This window comes from Megascapheus bottae, chromosome 24, assembly GCF_031878675.1.
Source record: "Megascapheus bottae isolate mThoBot1 chromosome 24, mThoBot2.hap1, whole genome shotgun sequence".
Classification (NCBI taxonomy): Eukaryota; Metazoa; Chordata; class Mammalia; order Rodentia; family Geomyidae; genus Megascapheus; species Megascapheus bottae.
In genome coordinates, this window is record NC_143532.1 from 11,251,339 (window position 1) to 11,264,983 (window position 13,645).

Here is a 13,645-nt window from a genome sequence, read left to right on the forward strand (position 1 = left end):
GAGAGGGAGGGAGAAAGTAAACTTTCTTTCCCATTACTTACTCCTCCTGACAGTACTTTGTTTTTTTCTTCCAGATCTTCATAATGGAAGCAAAGCAAAGTACTAAAGTAGTAACAGAAATAATAGTAACAATAGTGCCCTACATAAATAGAGGGTAAGCCACAAGACATTCTGCCTGACCCACCAGAATGGTTAACATTAAAAACACTGATAACAACGTTAGTGAGAACGTGAAGCAAAAGAAACTTTTAGACATTGACGATAAGAATATAAAATAGCAAGGTCATTTTGGGAGATTGGAAGACTGGTGGAGTTTCCCTCATCTAGTAGTTGGTACTGGGGATTGAACTCAGGGCTTTTTTTTTTTTTTGGCAAGTTGTGGGGCCTGAGCACTGTCCTTGGACTTTTCTCAAGGCCAGAGCTCTAGCACGTGAGCCACAGCACCACTTCCAGCCTTTTTCTATGTATGTGGTGCCGAGGAATCGAACCTGGGTCTTCATGCATGCTAGACAAGCACTCTTACCACTAGGCCAGTCTCCCGGCCCTGAACTCAGGGCTTCTTACTCTCACTCAGTTTTTTTGCTTATGGCTGGCATTCTACCACGTGAGCCATGCCCCCAAGCCTGGTTCTTGGCTACTTAATTGGTGAAAAGAGTTTTTTAGTACTATCTGATAAGGCTAGCTTCAAACCTCGACCCTAAGATCTGGTCTCCTTAGTAGCTCAGAACCTTTCTTTGAGAAGGTGGCCTGTCTGATGGTGGCACTCAGCCCTCTCTACACTACTCTCTATTCCCATTTTACTCCGCAGGTATTACCACCAATTTACAATACATTGTGTGTCTGTCCAAATTTTTCATAAACAAACACACACACACACACACACACGCACACACACACGTGAAATGATGTAGCATGCCCCTTGCAAAATTAATGTTAAATTTCTTCTGCATAACTGAGTTGATAGGCAGCTGTGTGATAATGTGTAAGTCCTTTAGTTTGGGAAGTTCAGAATATGATGTTCTTGTTAGGTACAGCTCACCTGTTTTCCAGATCTGGCATGCTCAGATTTCTAGCAGCAAAGCACATTCTGAGAGGGATGACTTTCCTGTCCTTGGTGCTGTTCTGGTGTTTTGGAGAACCAGAGTCCTCACTGCCACTAAAGTTCGGTGACTGGGGAGCCACACCTTCCCACGGCAGGTCTGATACTAACGAAGGCTTCTTGATATATGGTGTTACTTCTCGGATGAACTTGACTATGAACAAAAACAAGAGAAGAAAGTCAGTATTTTAGTTTCTCATAAAAAAATGAAAACTATATTAGCCACATACAAGTAGTATTTACAATAAAGTAAAAAAGGAAAAGAGAGTTCAAGAGCCATGAATCTTGAGATAGATTTCAGTGCTTCCTGAGACAACACCCTGTAGCTTTAGACAATTCTTAGCAATTAGGAACATCTTAGTGCTTCCACCTGTTGGTTTAATAGCTATATAGAACAATCTCTTTTCACACAAGAACATTTCAGATATCTATAAGATGTATTATTTCTTTCTTGCTTTTATTCATACTAAATATGGTTTAATTTGGTTCAACTCAATATTCAGTCACTATCTACCAGGTATTAAGCTAGCCACTGATGTGAGAAGGGCACATAGAGTGTGGATCCTACTCTGAAGGAATGCTCAATCTGGTAGAGGGGCTCTATGTAAACATCATTACATTCTGAAAATCATAACCTAAAAATAAACTCATAGCTTTGCCATTTCAAAATATTCTATTGACATCAAAGAAACTTCACATTAAAATACAGGGATCAAAAGATAGGAAACTATTTTCTCTGTTCAATTTTAGTAGTCATAAAAACACTTCTTTTGGGCCGGGAGTTTGGCCTAGTGGTTAAAGTGTTTGCCTAGCATGCATGAAGACCCGGGTTCGATTCCTCGGTACCACATACATAGAAAAAAGCCGGAAGTGGTGCTGAGGCTCAAGTGGTAGAGCTCTAGCCTTGAGAAAGTCCAAGGACAGTGCTCAGGCCCTGAGCTCAAGCCCAGGACTGGCAAAAAAAAAAACAAAAACAAAAAAAAAAAACCACTTCTTTTACTTCAGTCATGACTGGCATATTATGTTGAGGCAGAATATTCTTGTATATAAAAAAAAATAAACTGGGCTGGGAGTTTGGCCTAGTGGTAGAGTGCTTGACTAGCATGCATGAAGACCCAGGTTCAATTCCTCGGTACCACATACAGAGAAAAAGTTCCAGAAGTGTAATCCTACCTAGTCAGGAGGCTGAGATCTGAGGATCAAGGTTCAAAGCCAGCCCAGGCACAAAAGGACTTGAGACTCTAATCTCCAAGTAACCTCTAAAAAATGGGAAGTGGGGCTTGACTCAAGAGTAGGGTGACCTAGAGCTGAAGAGCTCAGGGACAAAGCCCAGGCCCAGGGGTAGGGTGGTAGCTTGAGCTGAAGAGTTCAGGGATAGCGCCTAGGCCCCATGACCTACCAAAACAAAACAAAACAAAAGTAAATATTAAAATCTTACATAATCAAAAAATTTTAAAATTTAAAATATCTGAATGTAGGTGAATTAGTCATCATTCTCTCTCAACATCAACATGGGCTATATATGTATTTTACCTACGTTTCAAATTCCAATGTGATAGGTCACTAGAGTAACATCATAGGAACTAAAAACTTAAAGTGGAATCTTTCTATTTACACTTCTGGCACAGCTTGGATGACAGATGTATACTACCACATGCAGCTTCTTATTAGTTGATATGGGGGTAAGGAAGGGAATCTTATCAGCTTTTTGTCCAGATTGGTCTCGTATACCCTTGATCTCTGCCTCCAGAATAGCTAAGAATCAAATATGAGCCATTAAACCTTAACACTAATCAATAGAAGAGGTGAAGCTATTTTCTTATACATTATTAAACAAGATCATTCTAATGCTAGCATTTAAATAGTATATTACTTGCTCGTGTGCATGTGTTTTCTGTACAGTTATGCATGATTCTAGGTGGAGAAAGCAAAAGCCAGTTGCCTCAGGTCACCAAGAAGATTATTTTCCCCCTAGAAGAATGAATGGGGGAACAGTCAGCATATCCCTTGAGCCACTGGCTGACTCAGGCTTTTCAATACACAGCATAGGTCTGTGCTTTCAAGAGGATTAGATAACAAGAACTTGGCAGACATTCTTAAGGCTTTCAGTCACTGCCAATGGCAAAGACGTGCTTTTTGAACATTTGAAGAACTATACCAATTATATACCAAGTGGGGAAAATAAAGGCATTCTAAGTAAGTACTCTTGAAATTAGAGTAATCTGAAAAAGAAATCTAATGATCTACTCAGAAGAAGCATCTCTGATCTGATAACACACACACACAAACACACGCACACGCGCGTGAGCGTGCCCCTTGAGAATCACCTTATTAAAAGAGCAGCAAGCTGTACCTGAGTTGATGGTAATACAGCCTGTATTGCCATCTCGTTAGCTAAATGGCTAAAATATTGTACACTGACATCTGTTTCTAATTCCATGAGATGTGGGAATCTGCTTTAGCATTGCACTAGGACCTCTAGAGCTGCGGTGGGGCCTTAACCTGAACACCTGGCTGGATAACCAGTGCCATTACAACCCATGCTGCTTTTGGTACAACTCAGAATGCACATTTCATTCTCCCCCCCCCCACACACCCCTTCCCCACTCCCACTCATAGTTAAAGATTATCCTCAAAATAATTAAACAGCTATGTTAACTGTTTTAAATGTCTAGATACTGAAGCTCTCTCCCTGTCTCCCCTCCCATTCCCACCCACAAGTTGTATAGTTCATTTTCTTTCTTTCTTTCTTTCTTTCTTTCTTTCTTTCTTTCTTTCTTTCTTTCTTTCTTTTCTTTCTTTCTCTCTCTCTCTCTTTCTTTCTTTCTTTCTTTCTTTCTTTCTTTCTTTCTTTCTTTCTTTCTTTCTTTTTTTTTTTCTGAGCCTGGGCCTTGAACTCAGGGCCTGGTCTCTGTCCCTGAGCCTCTCTATGCTCAAGGCTGGAGCTCTATCACTTGAGCAACAGGGCTACTTTTGGCTTTTTCTATTCGTGTGGTACTGAGGAATCGAACTCAGGGCTTCATGCATACTAGACAAACACTCTACCACTAAGTCACATTCCCAGTCCTACTTAAATAACTTTTAAAAGCACTAAAATCTTTCTAGTACACATAGAGCCTATGACTGTAAATACACATATTTGAGCGAACTCATCATTTTATCTTGTAAAAACCACTCTCATACAAGCATTGCTTTCTTCATCTCTTAATACCTTTTTAGCCCTTCTGGTGTACTTTTTAATGAGTTTTAGTGAAATTAGGTGGGACATGAAATGTGAGGTGCTATTACTCTGCCCATGTTCACAAGCAGGTTTGTTTCTAGGTTATCTAAGGGTGGAAGATGTGACTTTACATTCATAGGAACACATTATGCTGATATCACTGCTAGAGTATTCTCCCAAGAGATTCATCACAAACTCCTCCTCGAAACCAGGAGTCTGACAGTTGCTCACCAAAAACAGTAGGAACTGCTTTGCCTCAATTTGTAGGTGACTTTTAGCTCAAGTCTTCTGGCCTTTTTGGAATTTGAAACCTTTGAATGTTGAAATTTGAACTTTGAAAATGTTCGTTCCTCTAATTTCATTATTTGTTATGGCTGTTAAGACAAAGTTTTCCAAAGTAACTCAGCCTGGCCTTGAACTTGGAGTCCCGCTTTAGCTTCTCAAGTGCTAGGATTACAGGCATGTACCACCCCCCAAGCCTATTTTTTCATTTATTATTATTATTATTATTATTGGTGGGGTTGACCCCACGATTTGCACTTGCTAGCTAAGTGTTCTACCACTTGAGCCAAATCTCCAGCCTTTTTGCTTTACATTACTTTTCAGATAGAATTTCATCTATTTTGCCCAGGACAGATCTTGCATCCCATCCTCTAATCTATGCCTCCAATGAGAATGGGGCTACAGGCATGCTTTTTCACCACAGGTTTACTGTCATGTACCTGACATTCCACGTGCATACTATATCACATTTGGCCTTTAGCTATTCAATTTACAGTTAAATAGCACATTTACTAATTTACTGCACACTTACCATGTACACTGAACTATTTTAAGCACTTAGAATACATGAAGAACAAAAAAAACTCTATAATTAAGAAGTAATGATATTCTGGAGAAATAAAAGCAAAAACATAAATATTAGCTGGGCACCAGTGGCTCACACCTGTAATCCTAGCTACTCTGGAAGCTAAGATTAAAAAAAATTTTGTTGGTTCAAAGTCAGCCTTAGGCACAAAACTCCATGAGACTCTTATCTCCAATTAAGCACCAGAAAACTGGAAGTGGCACTGTGGCTCAAGTGACAGAGTACTAGCCTTGAGCTGAAGAGCTCAGGGACAGTGGTCAGGCCCAGAGTTCAAGTCCCATGACTGACAAAAAACATTAAGTAAATAAAAAATAAAGGAATGAATTAACACACTCACCAATGTGTCTGGGTTTCAAATGTATCAGGCTGAGAAATGCTAGTTTCATTTCTAGCAATGAAAAGATAAAATAGACCAGGTGTATGTAGGATCTATGATTATCAAGGGATAGTGTGACAATTTTTTTTTTTTTTGCCAGTCCAGGGCCTTGAACTCAGGGCCTGAGCACTGTCCTTGGACTTTCTCAAGGCTAGAGCTCTACCACTTGAGCCTCAGCACCATTTCCAGCTTTTTTCTATGTATGTGGTACCGAGGAATCGAACCCGGGTCTTCATGCATGCTAGGCAAGCACGCTACCACTAGGCCCAACTCCTGGTCCCCAGTGTGACAGTTTTTTAAAAATGTTGGAAACTGTCCTGCATCCAATTATGGAACTGATACAAGCATTTATACATGTATAAAGTTTAGAGAACTGTATACATGAAGGGGGAAAAAGTCCATTTACTGTATGATAATTACAAAAATAAAATGATATATTAGATGTTAAGTTATAGGGAAAAAAACCACTGCAACAATGGAAGACGGATTAGGAATTCTGCAAAGCAAATCAGTTTGTAACAGTAAATATCATGGTTGGCATACGAATAATCAAGACTTTTTTTGCACTAGTCCTGGGACTTGAATTCAGGGCCTGGGCACAGTCTTTGAACACTTTTTGCTCAAGACTAGCACTCTGCCACTGGAGCCACAGTGCCACTTCCAGCTTTTTTTCTGTGTATGTGGTAGTGAGGAATCAAACCCAGGGCTTTGTGCATAGTAGGTGAGCATTCTATCACACCCTTTGCCCTAATCAGGAAGTCTTTTGAGCAGACTTAAAGGAGGTGGCATTCCCACCAGCAAGACACAAGGTTAAAGTAGTAGGAAAGCTAGTGTGACAGAAGCACACAGTAAGCAAAGAGGACAGGGTAGAAGGTGGGCTCACAAAAGTGATGGAGGTGGTAGTAGATCACAGGGTCTGAAATGAGAAGCCATTGGTAGGTGCTCATCAGAGGAATGACTGTGTGTTGAAAAGTATAGAAGGATGAGGACAGGCAGGAAGATCAGGTGGCAGGTTTTGGAGGGGAGATAATGGCACCTGCACCAAAATACTTGGAGTGGGGTGTTAAAAGAACTGCTATTGCCAGGAGAACTACTTAGATATCCTAACAGCCAGAGAGGAGTTAAGGAGGAATTTAAGACTTTGTCCTTGCAATAGGAAGGGTAGAGTTGCCTCTGACAGGTTTAGGGAGAAAGATCAGGAACTTGAGACACACATTAGACAATCAAGTCTGGCAAGCAGCTAGACACATGACTCTGTAGTCCAGGAAATGGGTCTGGCCCGGAGACAGCAATTTGGGTGCTACTAGCATAGAGTTGATGTTTAAAACCATGAAATTCGATCAGATCACTGTCTCAGATTAGGTCCCAGTAGAGAACAGATGGTACAGGACTTACTAAAGGGCCAATCTATAAAGGTGAGGGCAAAGAGCAGGGAAACCGTAAAGGAAAAATTGTGGTAGCTCAGAACTATGAACAAAGGTGTTGTTTCCACATCCTGGTTTGAAAGTTCAAGAGGAGGAAGGTACTAGCAGACTCAGAAAACAAAAGCCTTATAGAGACTGACTTGAGGAGCAGAGATATTTAGATAAACTGAGATGGGTTAAGAGCCAAGGAGATATTTCAACCTCATTCTCCTCCTCTTCCCCCAATGATTCTGTTGGGTTCTTCATTGGTCCAACCTACCAAAATCCAAGGGGCAAGGAAACCTGCTAAAGCCTGTAAGATAGCTTCTGGGACAGAGAACAGTAGAGGAAGAAGACTGGAACTAGGAGGCAAATGAAAAACTTTAGAACAGTCACCAAGTATGTGAACACAGATGAGGAAAAAGATACTTCTTACTACAGGAAGGGAGAGGAAGGAAGGGGTGAAATAGAAGGGGAAAGGGGGAGGGGATGGAGACATTTAGGAAACTGACAAGAGATGTGTCCAGAGAAATACAAAATAAATAACAGGTTTACCCAAAGCAGAAAAGCTCTGCCTTGACCTGACTAACCTTGACTTGATGCCACTTTCTCTTTGCCATTCAGAAACAATCTCTTCCTATCTCTAGGACATATTTGTTCCCCCAAGGCTCTGATTTTAGCATTTTTTTTCTCATTTTAGCCTCTCCTGCCTGGCAAATTTGAATGCTAGATCTTTACATCTATCTAGATATCTAGAACCATTATCTCTTGTTGGCCCCAATTCCTTCTACTGGGTGCTGTCCTGATTCTTTCAACATATCCAAATGTGAATTAATCTTCATTATCCTTAATCCTACCAGTCTGTGCTTGCTGCTTCAGTTATTAAGATTAGCATTAGCATCTCTATAGCTGCCCAGGACCTAATCTGGGTAGTGGTATAAGTACAGAAACCTGGGTGGTTTACTCTCACATTCATTCAAGGTATGAGAAATTGCTTCTCTAAAGACTGTGAGTCACATGTGTAATCAAGTGCCAGACCATTCCCTTCCAGCACTAAGACTGTGATATAATCTAGTATAGAGCATCCTATTAGAATGCTTGATTGCTGCCCCTGCCTCTCATTGTGGCAAAATATACACAATACTAAAGTTACTATACTAACCTCTTTTTTTTGGGGGGGGGGAGGATATGTGAGTTTGTGGCAACAGGGACAGAATCCAGGGTCTTGCAATTCTTAGGCAAGTACCACATCAAGGGGTAGTGTTTTTGTGATAGATTTCCCTAACTTTGCCCAGGCTGGCCTCCAACTCACAGTCCTTTTTGTCTCTGTTTCCTGAGTAGCTGGTATTACAAGCATGGACCATCATGCCCAACCTCAGTTTAACCTTTTAAAAGCATGTCCTGTTCAGTGGCATAAACTTCTACCGTCTTCAGACCTTTTTCATTTTCCTAAACTGAAACTCAATGTTCATTAAACAATGATTTCATGTTCCTTTTTTTTTTCCTAGTCCTTGGAATCTTTCTATCTCTATGAATTTGCTTATGCTAAGTACCTTGCATTCCTTTATGTAAGTTGCCAGGTAGATTGTCCTGAATCTTAACTCATATCAGGCTATTCCGTAGTTCAAAGATTTTCCTATTTCCTGAAGAAGGAAGTCCAAGCTTGAGTGCAGTGATGCGTGCAGATGACCCCAGCCACTAGGGAAGCAGAGACTGGGCGGACTCTAGCTCAAGGCCAGCATAGGAAGTGTTGGCAAAACCCCATATCAATAAGCAAGCCAGAGGTGGTGTTGCATGCTAGTGATCATAGTTACTGAGAGGCAGAAGTAGCAGAATCATGATCTGAGGCTGGTCCCTGGCAAAAAGTCAAGATTACACTGAAAAATTAAGAATAAAAAAGCACTGGGACAATGGCTCAAGTGGTAGAGTGCCTGCCTAGCAAGCACAAGTCCCTGAGTTAAAGCCTCGGGTACAACTGCCATGACAGATAAAAATTAGAAATAATGAATTCCCAAGTTTTCAGTGTAACTTCATTTCTTCTACCCTTCCCTCCTCCCTATAACATCTCATAACTTACACTGTCTGCACAGAAAACCCTATAGAGAATTTCTAGCCCAACACAGGCTACTTCAGTAGATTGAACAACCTTTTCTAGCTCTTTTTATTCACCCATTCCCTTCTTTGTCTCCAAGTGCCTCAGTCATACCCATAGCACATCTCACATTCTACTTTTTTTTTTATTAACCTTAATGTAAAACAGTAGCAATTTATTCAGCTCTAGTAAGGATAAAACAGTAAGAAATATAAGCCAGGTTCTGGTGGCTCATGTATGTAATCCTAGCTACTCAGGAGACTGAAATCTGAGGATCCCAGTTCAAAGCCCCCACCTCCTCCTACCTTTTTTTTTTTTTTTTGGTAGAGGCTATTGAGAGAAGTCCAGTGTTTAGAAAAGCAGTTATTTCAGCAAACATTTAGGTAAGAAAGATACAACTCAGGACTATTTTATCAAGTGGGTTTTTGGGGATTTTTGTTGTTGTTGTTTTGTTTTTGATGGGTTGTGGGGCTTGAACTCTGTGCCTGGGCGTTGTCCCTGAGCTCTTTAGTTCAAGGCTAGGTGTTCTACCACTTGAGCCACAGCACCACTTTTTTGGTGGTTAATTGGAGATAAGAGTTTCATAGACTTGGGGCTGGGAGTTTGGCCCAGTGGTAGTGTGCACGCTTAGCATGCACGAAGACCCAGGTTTGATTCCTCGATACCACATACATAGAAAAAGGTGGAAGTGGTGCTGTGGATCAAGTGGCAGACCTCTAGCCTTGAGAAAGCTCAAGGACCGTGGTCAGGCACTGGGGGAAAAAAAAAGTTCCACAGACTTTCCTGCGTGGGCTGGCTTTGAAGGGCAATCCTCAGATCTCAGCCTCCTGAGATCTATGATGGCAGGTGTGAGGTGCGAGCCACGGCACCATACTCGGAACATATTTTTTTGAGAAGAGAAATGACTCAGTTAAGAAGTATTTAAGATTCATGGTTAAATATTGCCAACATGCTTCCCAAAAGGACTGTATCTATTCCTCTAACGCGTCTATCAAGGGCAATACACTTGCCAATAAGAAATAACCTTGCAGAGCTGGGAGTTTGGCCTAGTGCTTGTGCTTGCCTAGCATGCACAAGGACCAGGGTTCGACTCCTCGATACTACATAAATAGAAAAGTGGAAGTGGTGCTGTGGCTCAAGTGGTAGAGTGCTAGCTAGCCTTGAGGAAAGCTTAAAGACAGTGTTCAGACTCTGAGTTCAAGCCCCAGGACTGGCTGAAAAGAAATAACCTTGCATAACAGTCATTGCTATTTAATAGGTAAAATTACATACATGTGCCATTCAATATTGATCTCCTATCTCAACAAATTCACAATTTTATTTTTTTCTCCTTAAAAGCAGGAAATCTCTCCCTCCACCTCTGTTTTTTCCTGAAGAACCAAGAGTTGTGATTTGTGATACAACTGTGAGAAGTGACAGACAGTCACCATGACCTCACACGATTTGAATCATGTGTCTTGCTGAACTACCATTTTCAGAGTCCTACCTCACTTGCCATTATTGCCTTATCATTTAGCTGTGAACACAGTTCCTTTCTTCTTGCCAGGCATCTGGGAGAGAAAATACAGGAAAGCAAGCATGTTCTCAGAAGCTGTATGTATGCTTCTGAAATGTGATTTCAACATCTTGAGGTTTCAGACAAGTAACTGTTACTTATGCAGGTTCTGGGATTTTCAATTCCGTTTTTATCCATCCTTCATTTTCCATTTCAATCAAAGTCCTGTCTAAACCAATAAAAGTAGGAAAAATATCCTTTCTGAAGATTTCAAATTGCTACTGGCCTGACAAAGAGAATTTAGGTTTTCTTCCAAACCTCTGAGTCACTGTGGAGTTAAGTCCAAATAAATCTCAAGTAAGTTAGCTCTGAATCAGTAATCAGAATTTCAGAATTTAAAAATTATATCCTTCTATAATGCAAACTGGGGAAACAAGATATTGTTTTGGTCTAAACTGAATTTTAACATGGTTATCTATTATACTAATACAAGAATATTAGCTTTCACAATTTTATATTTATACACAAAAAATAAGCTAGATTGACATAATTTGAGATGGTATAATTTTTTCTTGGGGCTTTTTAAACTATTAGTTTCATATAGTCAAGCAGTTACAGGACAGTTATAAAGTAAACATTCCTTAAATGAATTTAAGAAGTGTTTTTCTTTTTCTTTTTCCAATCCCATTTTAGGCTTGGGTGTAGTCCCTAGGCTCCTTTTGCTCAAGACTAGCACTTTACCACCTAAGCTACAGCAGCACTTCCAGATTTTTCTGTGATTAATTGGAGATAAGAGTCCATAGACTCTCTTGCCTAGGCTGGCTTCAAACCAAGATCCTCAGATCTTAGCCTCCTAAGTAGCTAGAATTGCAGGTTTAGTAAGTCACCAGTGCCTGGCTAAGAAGTGTTTTTGTTTGGTTGTTTCTTCAAAGTGCAATAGAATGTGAAAACTGGTCAATTAAGAAAAAATGTTTTGAACATCTTTGTTTTGAACATCTTGGATTGTGTGTGTGTGTGTGTGTGTGTGTGTGTGTGTGTGTGTGTATGTGTGTTCTGAGCTTGAACTAAGGGCCTGGGCCCTGTCCCTAAGCTTCTTTTGCACAAGGCTACTATTCTACTACTTGAGCCACAGCACTACTTCTGGCTCTTTCTGTGTATGTGGTACTGAGGAATCAAACCCAGGGCTTCATGCATACTACGAAAGCACCCTACCACTAAGCCACATTCCCAGCCACAACATTCATTTTTTTTTTCCCTGTTAGTCATAGGACTGGAACTCTGCGCCTGGGTATTGTTCCTGAGCTCTTCAAAGCAAGGCTACCACCTACCCCTTGAGCCACAGCGCCACTTCCAGTTTTCTGGTGGTTAATTGGAGATGAGTCTCTTGGATTTTGTGCCTGGGCTGGCTTTGAACCTTAATCCTCAGCCTCCTGAGTAGCTAGACTTACAGAGACATGAGCCACTGCACATGGCTAACATTCTTTTTAATCAAAAAAAGAAGTTCTCAGTTCACAAATCTAATGCACAAGCTTTTAGCTGTTCATGGCATAAACAGATTTTTATGGTTTTGTTCTTATTTTCTCAAACAGGGTGTCCCTATGTGGTCCATGATGGACTTGAACTTGCAACCCACCGGCACCAATAACCCACTCAATGCCGGGATTACATGCTGCACCACCAGATCTCGCAGAAAAGAAAACAAAAAAGCTTCTACTCTTAAACTTAAGAGGTTAACACTGAATGTTTGTGAGATCAAGGCTAGCCTAGACTAAATAGCAAAAATTCTGCCTGAAAAAACAAATAATCCTACCCTGAAAAAAAACCCAAAACACAATGTTCACCCGTTCTCAACCACAAAGATCTCCTATTTACAACACATGGAAAATATATAAATTGCTTGATAAGGAAATTTTGTCCTCAAGTATGTTTAGTTGAGAGACAAAAAAGGACATATTCTCCTCAAATAGGATAACCAATGAAGTAGAAATTATAAGGCAAGGGCCGGGAGTTTGGCCTAGTGATTAAAGTGCTTGCCTAGCATGCATGGAGACCCGGGTTCGATTCCTCAGTACCACATACATAGAAAAAAGCCGGAAGTGGTGCTGAGGCTCAAGTGGTAGAGCTCTAGCCTTGAGAAAGTCCAAGGACAGTGCTCAGGCCCTGAGTTCAAGGCCCTGGACTGGCAAAAAAAAAAAAAGAAATTATAAGGCAAGACATAATAAATGTTATAGAGCTATAAAAAAAAACTTGTTATAAATAACTGAATGTAACAGCAAATCAAATTAAATACCTGAAGAATATGTATATAATTATTTAATGAAATGGTTTTCTTATTTTTTTTTTTCTTTTTCTTTTTGGTCTGTCATGGAACTTGAACTCTGGGCCTGGGCACTATCTCTGAGCTCTTCAGCTCAAAGATACTGCCCTACCCTTGAGCCACAGTCCTACTTCTAATGAAATGGTTTTCCTTTAAAAAGTATTCTAGCGGGCCCGGGGAGTTTGGCCTAGTGGTAGAGTGCTTGCCTAGCATGCACGAAGACCTGGGTTCGATTCCTCGGTACCACATACATAGCAAAAAGCTGGAAGTGGTGCTGAGGCTCAAGTGGTAGAGTGCTAGCCTTGAGAAAGTCCAAGGACAGTGCTCAAGCCCTGACCCAAGCCCAGGACTGGCAAAAAAAAAAAAAAAAAAAAAAAGTATTCTAGCAGTTGGATCACAAGGAAATCCTTGTCTGTAGGTTTCTGGGTTTTTTGTTTGTTTTTTTCTGCTAAGTGGATATGTCCTGCACATGCTGGATAAACCGGATGGTTTGTTTTAGATCAGCACCTCAAGTGATAAACTATAGACGGAAACACATTATTAACCCGGCACAATAGCTGTGTTCCAGGGGTTAGCAGCCACTCCATCCTGAGCAGCCAGTCATAGTCGCCACTGGGGAGTAAGATTGCCATCCAAGTTTCCATATCTTTTTTTATTTTTAATTGAACAAAGGAACTGCCATTTAGTAACGGCCAGGTCTTTATTAGGGATTTTCTGACCAAATTGGCAGAATTACGTCTGTTCAAGAAAAGACAAAGATGTGTTCATGTTCTTT

At 40.6% G+C, this 13,645-nt stretch overlaps 1 protein-coding gene across 1 annotated transcript in view; it reads right to left on the reverse strand.

The window, feature by feature from the left end:
- The window catches only part of Sntb2 (syntrophin beta 2), a 63,067-nt gene that overhangs the window by 23,833 nt on the left and 25,589 nt on the right, over positions 1–13,645 (reverse strand). Inside the window, exon 2 of the mRNA XM_090357370.1 lies at positions 1,040–1,253. Within this exon, the coding sequence (XP_090213496.1) occupies positions 1,040–1,253 (214 nt within the window). The remainder of the gene's footprint in view (positions 1–1,039; positions 1,254–13,645) is intronic.